Source organism: Crinia signifera, chromosome 4 (genome assembly GCF_055691185.1).
Source record: "Crinia signifera chromosome 4, ASM5569118v1, whole genome shotgun sequence".
Lineage (NCBI taxonomy): Eukaryota > Metazoa > Chordata > Amphibia > Anura > Myobatrachidae > Crinia > Crinia signifera.
Window position 1 is genome coordinate 209,973,504 of NC_139220.1, and position 18,353 is coordinate 209,991,856.

Consider the following 18,353-nt stretch of genomic DNA (forward strand, 5'->3'; position numbering starts at 1 on the left):
AGCACTTGGAAAGAATACCACCGTTAAGTGCCGATAAGCTGACTCTGCATAGTGTGTTAACAGGACCCTAGTTAGATAACCCAGGTTTACCCATTGGCAATGCCCTCTAACCTGGGTGCTTCCAGTATCCAACCCTGCAAGCTACCTCGGCTGGACACCCGGGTGAAAGGTGATCCATACGTTCCTGTGTATTCCACCAGCGACTACCAGCGCAAAGGTCAATCTATACCCATAATTTTTGGGTACCCGGGTCACTGGACAAGTGTTTGATTTTGGGTACCCTTTCACAATAAGCCACGCTCCAGGTTAACATGACAATAACATAAGTCGAAGGGACATTGTTTGGGAACTTTCTATTATTAAAGTATTACGCGGTCCAAAAGATGTATTTACAGCTCAGAAAAGTGTGTTTTGTGTTCTCACTGCTTTAGGCCAAGTTACAAAAGGAGGAGACATTTAAAAAAGGACCTGTGTAATAATGTCCATAATAGTGCTGGGCTCTGATCATTTCTATTTCAAGCACAGATTTTAAACAAAAGTGTGCAGAAGTATGGGTTTGCAATGTGTAGTGCGGAGGCGAAACAATTGAAAACACAGAGACTTAGACCTTTTCTCTCTTTTAATAGTGACTTTACTGCAAAAAATCATTATAAATTTCCTGAACAAATGTTAGCTTTGTACCAGCGGCATATTTTCCTTACCCTTATTCCGAAAACAGTCTTTTCCCACCCTCCCTCCCGTTCTCCCACCCAGTGCGTGCCTGGAATTCAGACTTTACTTCTAAGGCTGAAAATAGTGATTAAAAACACTTACACCCCCCTCCCCCTATCCCCGAGGTTCTTTGGTTCAACAATAAAAAATATACACACAGAAAAAAAAAATTACACAAGACCACACAAATATTACAAAAAAAAAAATATATAGTAATCCTTTTCAAAGCCAGAGTGACTTCTCACTTCTCAACCACTGGCACTTAAAAGGCTGAAATATTTAAAACAATTTAAAAATAGAATAAAACTTTTATTGAGGTAATGATATAGGTTTCCAAGTCAGGCCTACCAGATGTTAAAAAATATATATTTTTAAATGTATCTGAGTAGGCCTCACTACAGATTCAAACAGCTTTTATTATAAATTCAGTGTCTTATCTGTGATGGAGAAGATGGTATATGAGGTATGTAAATAAAAGCACCAGTTGCTCAGAATGTTTCACACAAAACGCACATTTTCTTCACAGACTAGCATTAAATAAGACAATAGCCATTATTTGTGTGATCCTTGAAAACATCATATACAGTAGGTTGCAAACATAGCCCTATATTAAGGAATTTTCAGTCACTTCATAGTTAATAGAGGTTAAAGATTTCCCCTGACTGGGCTCAGTAAAATTTACCTGTTGAGCAACTGGTGCTTCAAGTATTTTTAAACAGGAAAACAAAAAAGAACAAAAACATTTTTTAAAGTCAAAATCTGTATATTCCAGAATCCAGGAAAAAAATAGATCTCTCCAAATAACTAAATAAAATCTGCTGGTGTCTCACTATTTTACATTCCTAGAATTAGCAGCAGAAAAAGGAAATTGTTGTACCTGATCTGGAATAGCTAAAATGATGGAGCAATTGATCTCAAGACGAAAAAGGAAAATATTCCTGTCAAGTGTTGAGCAACAGATACTAAAAGGTAACTCACTACATATGGGATTTTCATATGAAAACAGGGACAAGCAATGACTAATATATGGTTAGTGTAGACAACAGACCCAACAACTGGGAGGCCTTCATGTAATATCTTTGGGTTAAATCCATCACCAATAAACTTGAATGTAACATACACCCTTTCAAGTTAGCTTGGAATGGATAAAAAGGTAGAAATAATCTGGAAAGGGACATAAAAATGTATGGAAGGTGAAAGAAAATTGAACTCTCAAACAACTATTCCATTCTATGTGCTGTGCCTCCATAATTACTGTGAAGAGTATCTGCACTCATTTCCTGAGCAATCTAGAGAGGTATGCAGGAAAGCCAACGCAGACACCTTACCATGGTATGCAGTAATGGGAGGAGCCAGATATCACAGACGTCTGGTGGCACATCTTAGAATTTAATGCCTCACTCAACATAGACAGAATTTGCATTAGAGCTGCCATTTATAAATACATTTCCAAAGAAATCCACATGGGAAGGTTTAATGCATGAGGAATCCCTTACCATGACCAATTTGAAAATATACTTTCCATGCCCCTTTAACAAACCTTTCCAAATCATTCCATGCCCCTTCACCCTTTCAATGTTTAACTTTTTTTTTAAAATCCATTAGTAGGTTAATAAAACACAAAAATAAATCAAGTAAAATGTTCACAACGATGATTGAAGATGCAAGGTACCTCGTCAGGCACCAGGATTGTCATAAAAGATGAAGTCTGTGAGGATGTGCCATCAGAAAGCCACCACAGTGCATTCTGGGACCACTTAGGCCTTTGTACACATGCAGTGTATAGATGCGGCTTGATCAACATAATACTCACTTCAATCTAAAACCGCCAGTGGATCATACACATATTCAGACCCATATTTTGGAAATCTAGCAAATATATCTTTCACATGAAAAATAAAAACTAAAAAAAAAAAACACATTTTTTAAGCCTTTTTTTTTTTTTTTTAACATCTCTTGGTAAATTAATTTATCTACATTGTTTAAATTCTTGCATTGTATATTATTGATATTGGTTAAAACAGCATAGATCTGCACTGTATTAATCTAAAAATGTTAAATAAAAAAAGACGTTTATAAATATAACTGGTATAGGATTCCTGAGTGTGGGACCATTAAGACACTAGGGTAAATGTAAATGAATCTCCTCTTGGGAAATAATGTTCCAAATCTTTTAAACCAGTTAAAGCAGATCATGAAATGGTTTTCTACATGTCACGCATGTTTGAGTATAGTTTGACCGTTTCAAAAACTTCATATTTAGGGAGAACGATAGAGTTGCATTCAACAACCAGTCGAGTAGGCAGAGATTTCTTAGGTACGATAACAGTAAAATTTTGACCTGGCCACATTAGAATCTTCATTAATTCTCTGTTCCCCCTCAAAAAACAAACATGCCCTGTACGTCATCATGGCCAATAATTCCATCTCTCTCTCTCTCAGGGGGTTTGTTATACACATTTAAAGGCACAGCCTCATCTAGCAAGGTGGCTCAGAGCAGATCTCTGCTAAATAATAACCTTTCAAGGATTTAGTGCCAGTCTCAATCGTAGTTTCCCCAAAGATTAGAACTAGGAGAAACATTGACTATGACAGCAATCAATGACAAACAGTTGGTAACTGCACAGAACAAAATGCATGTATAGATAAAGTAAGAATTCTTCAAATATAAAAAAGTAACATAAAGAACATGATGTAACTGCAGCTCTATAGTGTCAAACCAACACCACATCACATCAGAAGATAACAGGCATTAAAACGTGCATTCTAAGAGACAGAGGATACTTTAAAAGTTGCTTCAGAATACAAGATAGAACTATGCTAAAACTCCTCATCTTAGATAATTGTCCTACAAAAAGTCATCTGTCTTCAGCACTTTTTTGATAGTGTGACAGTCACTAGGGGAAGGAGAAAGATACCGGAGAATAAATGATACAGGGAACAGGGCTGTGCAATTTTGGGCTTCGCAGAAATGTCTTCATGACCCTTGCACTGCAGTAAAAAGACTGTTCCCATCCTCCTTCCTTGCTCTCAATCTTGAAAGACCCTGGTGAAACCGCAGCTGTGAAATTAGCCGATCAAATTAATTGAACAGGAGGAAGTGAACAGAGAACGAATGCAGGTCTCCTGCATACAAATGCTCCCAAAACACCATAGAGGCTAAAAGCGGATTGCCCAAAGGCAGGTTAACGACTGGAACTTTACCAGACCTTCATCCTGACCATTAGTGAATTTGTGTAATGCCATCAGAGAATATGAGGTAAAATCGGTTTTGAAACCTTTCCTTAAGGTGAGGTAAACGGAGTTGAAGTCTTCCTGCAAGCTGAGGTAGGTACGGTTGTGTAACGCTTTCTTGCGGAGGAGTTAAGTAGTAATATGCTTAAACCCTCCTTTGTGCTCTCTCCCGTGGCAGAGGATGAGTGCTTAGAGGAACCAGCTGGTGGAGGGTTCTGCTCCCGGGGTTCCCCTGGAGGAAGTAGGGCTCTGGGAAGCCTGGGAGGTATTGCTGCTGCCGCTACCCCCACTTTGGCCAGTGTAACCCGCAATTAAAGGAACAGGCTTCTGAGCATATAGAACACCTAGAAAAAAAATATACATAGAATTTAGAGTAATGTATTTACATACTTAATATTTCTTTACGTGCAGCTTGCTTTAATGGCAGATGGGAAGCGAGCTCAGACAGAGCCCATATTGTACGAAATGGTAAAGAAAAAAGGCTGAATATCAGTAACATTAGTAGTTGCAGCAGTAAAAAGCTGTAACCGCAGAAGCAGCATGTGAAGCTGAATACAGTTAGAATATATGAAAAGGCGGGAAGAAAGATGTGTAATGTTCTAACATCTACCACCCTACATCGCACCCCTTCACCAGGCACTGCATTCTTATAATAAACTAATAATATATATAATAATGCTCTAACATATGCGATTATTAACGCAAAGTACAGCTCTTCCAATAAGAGCTGTTCTTTGCGATGCGGGACGGCCACGGGGTGTGATGGATCCCTCACACAGCAGTAAGTAACCCATAGGCGACTCTTCGCAGTGCTGACCCAGCAGAGGGGCATTATCACACACTGAACTGCGGTAAAAACCCGATAACTGGGTTTTTACCGCATTTTTGTTTTAAAGCATCCTGCCATAAGTGTGTACGTGGAGCAATCATTAAGCCAATAAATACAGAAGAAAAGTGATGGTGCTGTATGTAACAAACTCCAGTAACCAGCATGAGTGTGAAGTTTGAGTCACGATGCTACTGCATGCATACCAGTGAGTTAGCATGTCATCACTTCTATTTGGATTAGGCAGCTACATTCCTCGCATGGAACACAACCCTGCTGTAGAGTAATGTGGGTATGACTGCAGTATGCTGGGACTTCCGAAAGATTAGAATCTACATTAAGGGTACATAACTCCATAGGTACAAATCATTTTAATGTAGGATATATACTGGTTGGAAAATAATTGTCATCGCTGCTGGCCTTGTAATTACCAAAGGCATATTCTTTGTCAGGTACATTTTTAAAGTGGTCTTACAGGTTTACTTCATCCTTACTAAAACTGGCTAGTTTTGTTACTTATTTCTAATACTTAAGTAACAAAAGAGGATCATACTCAGATTTTCTAATAATAAATTAGAAATAGAAGTAGACCACATTACATGATCAAAGCAGTCACTCTACAAATGTGATAAACACATTTAGTAATACCCTTAGTGCAACAGTTGAGCAATTTACAGGTAACAATGTGCAATAATTTACAGAAAACACCATGCACAGAACAATGTGCTCTGTTCAATTAAGGAGATGTGGCTGTTGTAGCGAGATGGCTCTTGCACAGCCCGAACAAATAGATGGTCAGACTAGTCACTAAACACCCTAAAGGAGCCCATACACGGTCCGTTGTGTATGGCTCCGTTCTGTACTATGCGATGCGCGCTCCAGCGCATCACATAGTACGGTACAAAAAGTATGTGCTGCACATACTTTTTGTACTAGTTACACATCGGATCGGATCGCAGTGCATGCACACTGCATGCACTAGGGATCCGATCCGATGTGTACTGTTTAAGCACAGAACGGATCCGAATAACGGACTGTGTATGGGGGGCATAACACTGATAAATTCTATGTATACTTAAAATAAAAATGAGTATTTCTCAGAGCATTGGGTCGACCACTGAAGGTAGACAGGGTCATAAGGTCGACACATGCATTAAGTCAACAGTCAAAAGGTTGATACAGGTTTTTCATCCCCCTGTCGACATGAACACTGTATCGGTGTACTGTGTCCCCTTGCTTGGCTCGCCATGCTCCGGACACGGTGCCTTGCTAAGCTCGGCACACTATTCTGTTCTCCCTCCATGCCCTAGTGTACCATACCACCTGTCGGCATATTTTGGCAAAAAAAACCAAAACTGGAATAGGGGGTTAGAAATGGCAGTCAAACTTCCTGCAATACATAGCATGCATTAAAACACATTCCATTATCCATGCAAAAACATTGTAGTGCATGGGGCCCATGACCAGACTTAAAAGGCTGACTATGTATTTTGTTACAGACACCACTAAGGATCTAAATCTTAGATTATATAAACATAAGGAAGACAAACAGAACTTGTAATATATTCTGTCCAACAAGCTGCAACTCACCTGTGTACATGGTACCATTAATTTCAATGGACATGTTGATGCTGCCAGTGCCCAGGTTGAGTGAAGCCTCCTGTCGGTCCTGTGCTGCTAGGGAAGAGAGCGCTGTTATTGAAAGGCTTATTATATCGTCATGTGTTATATAGTAGCGGTCCGACATCAAATATTGTCCTGCTTATTATATATGAAGCAAATGACAAGAACAGCTGCAGTGAAGAAACACTCACCCTTCCCATTTATCTTTAGTTTCATTGGTATCTGCCGTGCCATATTCAGCAAATTGTGTTGGAGAGCTTGCTGCATTAGCCGCTGCTGCTCTTCCCCCAGTGTCCTTGAAGCACGCTTCTCTGGGGGCTCGCCTATCTCTAGCCTTTCCTTCAGCTGCTCCATCGGAGAGGTCCGCACCCCCATAGTAGTCTGTTGTGCATTCATAAGGCCAGGAACTAGAGACATGCGGTTTGGCAACAAACTTGCAGGACTATCACCTGCAATGAAAAGTTCCTGTAACTATACAGTAAAACTACTAAAAGCAGTTATAGAATATCAACACATTTGCCATGCATTATGAAATATTTGATCATTTCTGAAAATATGCATTCACTAGGCTGTTTAGCCGTTTTGCAGCGCCCTGCTAAAACAACCCAGCTCGTCCCCGTTGCAGGCTTCCGGAGCTCTAGAGGGCAGCCCAGCACTGCACGCCCCCAACATAGACTTAGGCTATTCAAAGTGCCCTTTGTTCTCAAAAACCCTGATTTTTTTTAATTAATTAACACACACAGATTTACAAATAATTTAGACAAGTGTGTTCTTTCTGCTGCACGTGTTTTTAGCATATTGGTGTTGTGTATTGAATGTTTCACAATTTATTTTTGTTTTAATGACAATAAAGCTTTTTGATTTGAATATGTATTATACCTCTCTCTATCGCCTTGCAGCTGATACTATGCATAATGAGAGTTCCACCAAGCAAAGGCTCATATCTTTTCTATATACTGTAGGTTTCAAAATATTAAAGTTCTCTGCTGTTCATCAAGTCCATGTAAGGTGTCTCTGGTTGTTGTTTTCAAACCCACCTTGCTGCACAGTCACAATGGCTGGTGAATTTCATTGCTTGAACAGTTTAACAAATACAATTATTATTTGTACATGGTTCCTTCTAGGGGCAGGGCGGTACTGCACGGCGGCAGCATAAAGGGGGCAGACCGGGCCCACCGAGGTCACCATTGTAGGCAGGCCTGGGCCGCCAAGGGCAGGAATGGGGGCGAGCCCAGGTCACGACATCCCGAAAAGGGATGGGCCCGGCCACCACCAACACAGCCAAAAGGGGCGGGACTGGCCCTGCCGAAGTACCTGCCGGGGAAGCACCGGGCATCTACGGCAGCGCTGAGCTTCCCCGTGTTTCGGGCGGGGAGTATGTTTTAGCAGGGCGCTGCTAGTGGGGCAGGGCACATTTTGCCCTTTAAAAATCGGGCAGGTTGCAGCACCCCGCTCAAACAGCCTAGCGTGAATACTATTTGTACTGTATGGTGTGCATTTTTTCCACAAGCATTTTTTGTCCTTTGCTGCCAATACTTGGTCTCAGTTGCCCAGCAAATTACTGACGCCATTACAGCTATGTTGGTGCATCTAGAATCTGAAGTTGATGCATTGAGGTTTTAAACCGTTAACTGAGGTGCTGTGTCCCCACCACCAAATACCATCTAGATGGGAGAGTGTAAGAAGAAAGGATGTACACACTGATGTGGGTGAGGAATCTGAGGATGATGATATCTTATTTATGTAGAACTGGTTTGTGCAGGGAGAGATCATTGTGGGGCCCAAAAAAAACAATAATGTCAGCCACAAGTGTGGCAGTCCCTGTCACTGAAATTTGTTTGTTAAACTTTGCATGTCCAGTTTACAACAGAAGGGTGGGTGGGATGGATTATGTGGTTGGCAGGTTGACCACTATTGGTCGACAGGCCATATTGAAAAAGACAGACATACCTTAGGTCAACGCGAGTTTACTACTTTTTTTTCCTGAAAAGTGTTTCATATTTTACCATTGAAGTGGACATAGAGTAAGATTATAATAGTGTGCCTTGTGTAGCGTGGGAATTAATGTAATTGAGGTTAAATATACTGTAGGAACAAAAAGTCTGATTCTAGCGGTTTTTATGATAAGAAAAAAAAAAAAACACCAGTTACGGAGGCCGGCGCACATCTCTATAATAATGTTTCCAGTTCTAGAGACCATATCCCTAGAGGGATATAAACACTTTAGTGAGCGTACAAAGAAGTGCAACTAAAATTGTGCATGGCCTACAACTTAAACCTTATCTGGAAATACAAAAAATGTCTTAACATCTATAGTTTGTAGCAGAGAAAGGAAAGGAGGACATGAAAGAAAATGTCAAATATATGTCAATGGTACAGGAGGGAGACAATATTTAAAGTATTAGAATGAAGGTGCGATGAAAATTCATGCATTGTGAAACAGGTTACTCAATATAATGTGAAATCATAACCTTGTAAAATATAACTAGAAATATGAATGCAAATAAAATGACAGTATACAGCAAGCATAAAAAAGGACATTGTTGTCATTAGCAATTTGAAAGGCAATTTCTAATGCCCTATGTTACAATATCAAAGAGTAATGTATGCCATTCTAGCCAGACACACCAGGGGGAGTTGAAGTACCAAGTCAGTCACAACCTTAAACACAGTCTACCAATATCATATGTATAATGGGTGTAAAAGCAGATTAACTAGGGAGGGAAAAAAAATGGTGCACTGTTACAATTATGGAAACTAACAAAGATAAATGTTACCAATACAGACGATGCTGTTTTCTGGTTTCATTTGCTTTAATGCAAGCCCCCCCCCCACACACACAATACACTTGCCCACTATGGCTGGCTTCCTCCATGTAGGGCAGCACAGGTTCAGTGGTCAGGAAAATGCAGAAGCCAGCAACAGATGACAACTGTGATTTTGGTTTTACCCCTTGCATTTATTTTTTTCAAATTGGATACGGTGGGTATTTGAACGTGCATATCAACGGTAATCTAAAATTGGTCACACTGCCTGTGTTTTTTTTTTAATATGGTACTCTTTACCTAGAAGGGCACCCACGATTTTGATCGTGGGCATCGTTAGTAAATAAAAAAATCGGGTCGGTCGCATGCGATGCGACCGACGCGATGCCCTATTTGGCCTCTGTGGCCCATTTAACATTGTTTCCTATGGAAAAATCGGGTCAATTGGGACATTTAACATTGTTCCCTATGGGAAATCGCGGGCATCGCGACGGTCGCATCGCACCCGATTTTTTAGTGCATGCAATGCCCGCCCTTCTAGGTAAAGAGTATATATATATATATATATATATATATATATATATATATATATATATATATATATATATATATATATATATATATATATATATATATATATATATATATACATATATATATATATACACACACACACACACACATACATACATACATATACAGCTCTATCAATTGGGACATTGCCAAATAACAGTGTACTCTATGGTTAATCACTGACCTTTCTTAAGCGGAGTTGCCGGTGAAGCACGAGAAGTCGGCTGGACTCCAAGCATAGGCACAGGAAGTTTCTGAGCTCCTAGGAAATTATTGGGCCCTGCTGGAGAGGGTGAATAGTTAAAGGAAGATGTTCCATAGCTGGGGCGTCTTCCTTCTCGTCTGTTTCCATCAATAGCAGCTTGCAACTCTGCTGGAGAGCTGAGCGATTTCTTCTCACACTCGTACAGATAAAGGTACTTCATATATCTGCAAAGGACAAAGAGGGGGGGGGGGGGATGAACACAGCAAGTGTAGGGTAACATGGCTGGCTTACATCAGAAAACATGAATTTTAGAAAAACCGTTGCCTATATCTATTTTTGTGTTAGCTTTTTATTTTATATATTATATTGTCTTTGTATATGCACACTGTATTAAACCTACCAAAACTATAATTTGTATGGTCATTAACTCTTCATGATACACAAGCCTGGGGGCACACATGCACAATCTTTTCCCGTAAATCAGGAAACACGCTGGTGCTTAGCACATTCTTAGTGTACAAACTTCTCTATTTGCAGTTTGCATTACGTTTTTGTTTTTACATGTTTGTGGTCAGTGACAGAACTGTGCATGTAGGCAAAAGGGAAAAAAAAAGGAAAAAAAAAATGCCCTCAGAAATGTCAGCCCACAACCATTTACATCTTTTATTTGATTTTTTTCTCCCAAAGTGCTAAACGTCATTTATAGCCTCATTAACATTTAATCCCTGAAAGTAAGGGGTGGGGTAGATGTGGTGAGCTTGGGGACTAGAAAAAAGGGATTTTTGTAAGAACTTACCATTCGAATCCCTTTCTCTGATATGGTCCTGGTGACACAGCTCAACATTGGGATGTAGGAGGGTCCATAGGAGCCAGGCACCTATCCTAAAGCTTTTGGAGGGTAGGCTCCTCCCTTTTGCATCCCAGACTCCTCAGTTCAATCTTTCAAAGCCACTGGAATACATTAACTCAGTACAAACGCCTGCACATATTATATGCACAATTTCAAAATTTACTTTTTAACCATATATAACATGAAACATCATGAACACTGGCATACTTACTGAGCGTAAGGGAGGGATCGCTGTGTCACCATGACCATATCAGAGAAAGGGATTCGAACGGTAAGTTCTTACAAAAATCCCTTTTTCTCTTTCAATGGTCCTGGTGACACAGCTCAACATTGGGAAGTTCCAGAGCCGGTCCTTTGGGTGGGTACGCTCAGGTCTGCAGCTCTCATCACTGCTCGCCCGAATGATGCGTCCTCCGACGCGAACTCATGGAACCTATAGAATTTGGCAAAAGTGTGAACAGATGACCAAGTGGTGGCCCTGCAAACCTGCTCAGCTGTGGCCCCATGTCGAACCGCCCAAAAGGTGGGGACCGACCTGGTGGTATGCGCATTAATCCTGGCCGGCACAGGCCTACCAACCTTAGTATACGCAAAGGCAATAACAGAACGCAACCACCTAGCAATGGTCTGCTTAGAGGCAGGCCAACCAATCTTGTGCACATCATACAAGACTAGCAAAGTGTCAGTCTTCCTGACACCCTTCATCCTGTCCACATAAATGCGCAAGGCGCGCACAACATCCAAATTCCTCAATTTGTCCCTTTTTCTTGAACCCTCTGGGGGTTGAAACACAGGCAGAACGATCTCCTGATTTAGATGAAAAGCAGAGACTACTTTTGGCAAAAATTGGGGTACTGTTCGAAGAACAGCCCTGTCATCATGAAAAATAAGAAAAGGAGACTTGCATGACAACGCTCCCAACTCTGATACTCTCTTTGCTGACGCAACAGCCAACAAAGATACAAGCTTCCATGTAAGGAACTTAAGGTCAGCCGACCTCAGCGGCTCAAAAGGCGCCTTTTGAAGACACTCCAGTACCAGCGATAAATCCCATGGAGCCACTGGTTGCTTGTAGGGGGGTTTCAATCGTGAAACCCCTTACAGGAAAGTTTGCACCTCCGGTAGCAAAGCTATCCTGGTACTTGTTTCCTATCTGGGCGCCCAGGTTTTCTATGTACGGCACCGTAATGAAATCGGATCGCATCGGATTCGGTACTCGATGATGTACGATGGTATACGATGCGATTCGATTTCCCATAGGAAACAATGTGAAATGGCTCAATTTAGCCAAATTATCATAAGAACAATAGTAAATGGGCCAAAAACACCCCTGAACATTGAAATGTCCCCCCAAAAGTAGTTGACGCCACCCCGCCATCAACGTGAACCCGAAGCGTGGCGAGCGCAGGGAGCCCGCGATACCTTCACAGGTAAACGCGTCCCTTCGCGGGCTTCCCAGGTGTCCGCGTCGCCATGGACACCTGGGAAGCCCGCGAAGGGACGCGTTTACCTGTGAAGGTATCCGCGTCCGCTCGCCACGCTTAGGGCTCGGTGGCTCGCTGCGCTCGCCACACTATTCTATTCTCACTCCACGCCCTAGTGGATAGTAGGGCATGAAAAGGTCGGAGGACGCGTACCGCCGCCCCTCGCGGGCTCGCTGCGCTCGCCACGCTTCGGGTTCACGTTGATGGCGGGGTGGCGTCAACTACTTTTGGGGGGACATTCCACTGCTCTGTGGGTTTTTTTGGGGTTTCTGGCCCATTTACCATTCTTCCCTATGCTGATTTGGGTAAATTGATCCATTTAACATTGTTTCCTATGGGAAATCGAATCGGATCGCATCGCATCGTTCAATATCGTGTATGTGTATTTGTGGTATCCGATGCAATGCGATTTTTATACGGAGAATAGCATGGTGCGCAATTAACTTAGCGGGCGCCCAGATAGGAAACAAGTACCGCTATCCTTTTCTGGAAATAAATCGAAGACTGTAGTAGCACGAAGAGTGGTGCCAGGAAAAGAGGTTACGCTGTTAGAGTGCACACTGTCACGTTTTGTTTTTACTGTTACTGTATTGTAATCATGAGTATATAGTAAAATTTAACTTTTAATACACTTGCTTTTAAAAGATGTCCTCTTTATTTTTATTCCTTTATGTTCATAGGAAAAAAGAGAATTGGGTTTTCTAGGTGAAATATAGAATTAAAATTGTTTACATTTAGACATGGTGCTCATACAAGAAAATGAAATGAGAGGGTGTAGAAGAATAGAATGTTTAAAACAAAAGAATGTCAGAGCCCGTAGTCTGCTGCACTTAATTTGATTTTTTCAATTTTTTCAATGTTGTAATTTTATCGCAGGTATTCCCTGGGTCTTATTGTGTCTATGCACTGTTGCCTATTATTGGCTTATGCCCAGCTACTGGCTTAGGTGTATCTGATGTAGGAATATATGCTGATATTTGGTATTGCCAACGTTATTGGCTTTTAGTTCAGCGTGTTCCTTTATTTCAGAGATAGGTGTGTGTTTGGGTTATTCTTGTCCTCTCAGGGTTTGGGGTTATAGCGTCTCCTCAGACCTTAGAGGTTCTGTCTGCCCCCATTTGTTGTTATTGTATCAGGGTTTCAGTATGAAGAGTTTTGGAAAAGGAATTCTTTTTGTGAGACTGTGTATAGTTTTTACTTATATTTATTGCCTTTAAGTTGTGATTTTAATATTTATGAGGTCTATCACTGTTTCCCTCGATGTGTGCTTCAACACCGCACTAAGGGTCCCTGCCTGGAACGGCAGTTGCAGCCCTGTTGCGGTTTTCAATCACAGATTTATTGGGATTTTCTTTCAGTGATTCTCCCACCAAGGTTTCACATATATACTTTTATTATTTATTTGCACATATTATATTTAGATAGTTGTTTAGCGCTTGTTTATAGGTTTTGGCTGGTATATTCTGTGTGATTCTTGTGGATTATGTTATTTATTACCACATTGTATCAATTAATTGTAACAGTCATCTCCTGTCTGAATTTGCAGTTTAGATCTTACTGCAATCTCCTGCTTTAGGAAAAATGCTGATATCAATACTGTATTGTTAGATAATAATATACCCAGCACTATAATATCCTTATTATGCGCATTTATTCATCATGTGTTTGCCCTATGCAAGATGTATTGTAATCCCCAGTTGGGTAAGGGTTAACACTGATTCTCTGTGTATCCACACAGGTTTATTATATGTGCACTTGCTGGCTTATAATTTCCAAACCTTCCTATCTCTGCTCTATGTGGGTGGCAGATTTTACTTATGCATATGCACCTTGATTTGTTTCCATGTATTTACATGGATTATTATCACTGTGAATAAGCACTGCAGTATGCTCTGTATCTGTACGTTTTAGTAATACTGGTGCTTCACTAGCTTTCCCCGCTTTGGCTATATATTTGCCACTGATTGTCCCCACGCACACACCTTCACACACCTTCTTTCTCTAGATACAATTTATATACATTTCTACAACATTGTAATTCGTATCATCTAGTGCAGCTAGAGGTCGGGCTCTAACATTTTTCCTAAAGCAGGAGATTGCAGTAAGATCTAAACTGCAAATTCAGACAGGAGATGACTGTTACAATTAATTGATACAATGTGGTAATAAATAACATAATCCACAAGAATCACACAGAATATACCAGCCAAAACCTATAAACAAGCGCTAAACAACTATCTAAATATAATATGTGCAAATAAATAATAAAAGTATATATGTGAAACCTTGGTGGGAGAATCACTGAAAGAAAATCCCAATAAATCTGTGATTGAAAACCGCAACAGGGCTGCAACTGCCGTTCCAGGCAGGGACCCTTAGTGCGGTGTTGAAGCACACATCGAGGGAAACAGTGATAGACCTCATAAATATTAAAATCACAACTTAAAGGCAATAAATATAAGTAAAAACTATACACAGAGTCTCACAAAAAGAATTCCTTTTCCAAAACTCTTCATACTGAAACCCTGATACAATAACAACAAATGGGGGCAGACAGAACCTCTAAGGTCTGAGGAGACGCTATAACCCCAAACCCTGAGAGGACAAGAATAACCCAAACACACACCTATCTCTGAAATAAAGGAACACGCTGAACTAAAAGCCAATAACGTTGGCAATACCAAATATCAGCATATATTCCTACATCAGATACACCTAAGCCGGTAGCTGGGCATAAGCCAATAATAGGCAACAGTGCATAGACACAATAAGACCCAGGGAATACCTGCGATAAAATTACAACATTGAAAAAATTGAAAAAATCAAATTAAGTGCAGCAGACTACGGGCTCTGACATTCTTTTGTTTTAAACATTCTATTCTTCTACACCCTCTCATTTCATTTTCTTGTATGAGCACCATGTCTAAATGTAAACAATTTTAATTCTATATTTCACCTAGAAAACCCAATCCTCTTTTTTCCTATGAACATAAAGGAATAAAAATAAAGAGGACATCTTTTAAAAGCAAGTGTATTAAAAGTTAAATTTTACTATATACTCATGATTACAATACAGTAACAGTAAAAACAAAACGTGACAGTGTGCACTCTAACAGCGTAACCTCTTTTCCTGGCACCACTCTTCGTGCTACTACAGTCTTCTGTATACCCAAAGTTACCCTGAGTGGCACCCCCGCAAATGAACTAAAAATAGCGGGCAACAAGGGTCTAAAAATAGAGTTATTGACGACCCATTAAGAGTGTGCAGACAAAGTCCCTACCTGTCCTTTCCCCATCATTTACTGGAAATAAATCGACAAGGCCGATATCTGTACCTTGAGTGACTGAAGGCTTAACCCAGACGAGAAGCCATCCTGTAAAAACTCCAGCAATTTAGAAAGTCAAAATCGCGATGTGTGCGACTTCTGCCTTTCACACCACCTAATATAGGTCTTCCAGACCCTATAATAGTTAGCCGAAGACACTGACTTCCTAGCTTTAACCATGGTGTTAATCACAGCCTCCGAGAACCTCTTATTCTTCAAGATGGTGGTCTCAATAGCCAAGCCGTCAAATTTAGCCGAGCTGAATCCAGATGGTTTAACGGTCCTTGGTTTAGAAGGTCTGACCTCAGAGGTAGACGCCACGAGTCCACAGACAATCTCTGAAGCCTCGAGTACCAGGACCTCCTTGGCCAATCTGGGGCCACTAGAATTACCGGAATTCCTTGGGACTGGACTCTTTTCAATACCCTCGCCAGCATTGGAAACGGCGGGAAGACATAAAGTAGATTCCCCTCCCAGGGGATAGTCATTGCATCCACTGCTTCGGCTCGTGGATCTCTCGTCCTGGCATAGAACCTGGGCACCTAATGATTGAACCTTGATGCCATCAGGTCCACATCCGGAGTTCCCCACTTCAATGTAAGCTGAAGAAATACCTGTGGGTTCAGGCTCCATTCCCCTTCCAGCAGCTCCTCCCTGCTCAGGAAATCGGCCTCGATATTCTCCACCCCTGGGATGAATATCGCTGACAACGCTGGAACATTCAGCTCCACCCACAAGAAAATCCAGGAAACCTTCCACATGGCCAGCTTGCTGCGTGTGCCTCCCTGGTGATTCAGGTATGCCACAGCCGTGGCGTTGTCCGTCTGAATCCTCAAAGGAAGGCCCTGTAATCTTTCTCCTGCCAGAGATATCACTTTCCACACAGCCCGCAGTTCCAGGATGTTGATCGGCAAGGCAGACTCCTCCGAGGTCCATAAGCCCTGAAGGCGTAGGTCCAAAATCACCGCCCCCCAGCCCCTGAGACTGGCGTCGGTAGTCACTACCAGCCAGTCCCAGGACTGCAGAGACCGACCCCACTGAAGGGAATCCACCTGCATCCACCATTGCAGAGAAGACGTGTCTCTGGAGACAACACTATGTGCTCTGACTTTATGGTATGAGTATTTCCTGACCAAGACGTCAGAATGTCCCACTGAAACACTCGAGATTGGAACCTGGCAAACTGTAGTGTCTCGAAAGTCGCCACCATTTTCCCCAACAGTTTGAGACACCTCCAAACCGATGGACTCCGAGGCCCCAGGATCTCCCGCACCAAGGTGGCTATGTCCCTGGCCTTTGTTTCTGGCAGAAATACCCGATGTAGATGGGTATCCAGGACAACCCCCAAGAACTGGATTCTCTGTGACAGCACAAGCTGAGACTTTTGTAAGTTTAAAAGCCATCCGTGAGTCTGCAAAAAACTGATGGCCTCTGCCAAGTGACTCTGCAACTTCTCCGCCGACTCTGCTTTGAACAGCAGGTCGTCTAAATACGGAATCACCGTGATCCCTTTCAGGCGGAGAGCAGCCGCCATTACAGACATAATTTTGGTGAATACCCTTGGCGCTGTGGCCAGACCGAAGGGCAACGCCTGAAATTGCAAATGCAGGTCTCCTATCGCAAACCTCAAGAGAGCCTGATGCTCCGGATGGATAGGGACGTGGAGATAAGCGTCCTGAACATCCATGGACGCCAAAAATTCTCCCTGGTCCAAGCTTAGCAGCATAGACCGTAGAGATTCCATCTTGAAATGGTCTACCCACAGATGGAGATTCAAAGACTTTAGATTTAAGATTGGTCTGAAAGACCCGTCTGGCTTGGGCACCAAAAACAGTGTGGAATAAAAGCCTTTTTTCCACTACGCTCGAGGGACCAGGATCACCATGCCCTTCTCTAAGAGAGATTGAGCCGCCCCCAAAAGAGCAGCCCAGAGCCGAGACTCCTTTGGTAGTGGTGTAGGAATGAATCTTCTCGGAGGAAGACCTTTGAAGGGAATTCTGTAACCCTGGGATATAGGGGGAAATTTACCAATATGAAAAACCTAGTTTTTCGTATTGGAATTTCCCCTATGGTTGCATACGACTGTTTAAGTCGTATGCAAACTCGTGTTCCGGAGGGTCAGTTACAAAGCAGTCATATACGACTGCTTTGTAACCCTCCGATGGTGTAACCATCCGTATTAGCGGCCGTATATACGGCTGCTAATACAAATTATTTCTAGCAGTCTGCACGGATCAGTTAGATCCGTGCAGGCTGCAGTGTGTAAAAAAAAAAATTGAAAAATAAAGAAATGAAAAAAAAAAAAAAAACGGCGTGGGGTCCCCCCCACAGCTTTAACCAGCACCAGGCTGAAGAAGCCGGGGCCGGTAATTAAAAATCAGGGAACCCGACAAATAGGGGACCCCCGATTTTTAACAACCAGCCCCAGGTCCGGGCTGGTTCCCAAAATACGGGGGACAAAATGAGTAGGGGTCCCCCGTATTTTAAGAACCAGCCCCAGGCACAACCAGCCAGCAGGGTAATGTCACAGCCGGGGGACACTTATAATATAAGGTCCCGCGGCCAAAACATTAACCCTACCGACCAGTCAGCCTGGCCAGGGGCCCTGGGGGAGTGGGGACCCCCCCAATGAAGGGGTCCCCCCCCTCCAGGACTTACCTGACCAGGCTGAAGCCTGGTGCTGTCCTCGATGCCCCTGGGCGGTGGGCATCGAGCTGATAAATGGTGTAAAAAAATAGATAAAACTATTGTTTTTT

General features: G+C 42.1%; 1 protein-coding gene across 1 annotated transcript in view; it reads right to left on the reverse strand.

Moving 5' to 3' along the window:
- Positions 1-1,107: 1,107 nt before the first annotated feature.
- The window catches only part of LOC146074943 (AT-rich interactive domain-containing protein 3B-like), a 67,688-nt gene continuing 50,442 nt past the window's right edge, over positions 1,108-18,353 (reverse strand). Inside the window, exons 6-9 of the mRNA XM_083183682.1 lie at positions 9,917-10,161; positions 6,586-6,843; positions 6,362-6,448; positions 1,108-4,289 (exon numbers count right to left, since the gene is read on the reverse strand). Coding sequence (XP_083039808.1) covers positions 4,135-4,289; positions 6,362-6,448; positions 6,586-6,843; positions 9,917-10,161 — 745 coding nt within the window. The 3' untranslated portion in view covers positions 1,108-4,134. The remainder of the gene's footprint in view (positions 4,290-6,361; positions 6,449-6,585; positions 6,844-9,916; positions 10,162-18,353) is intronic.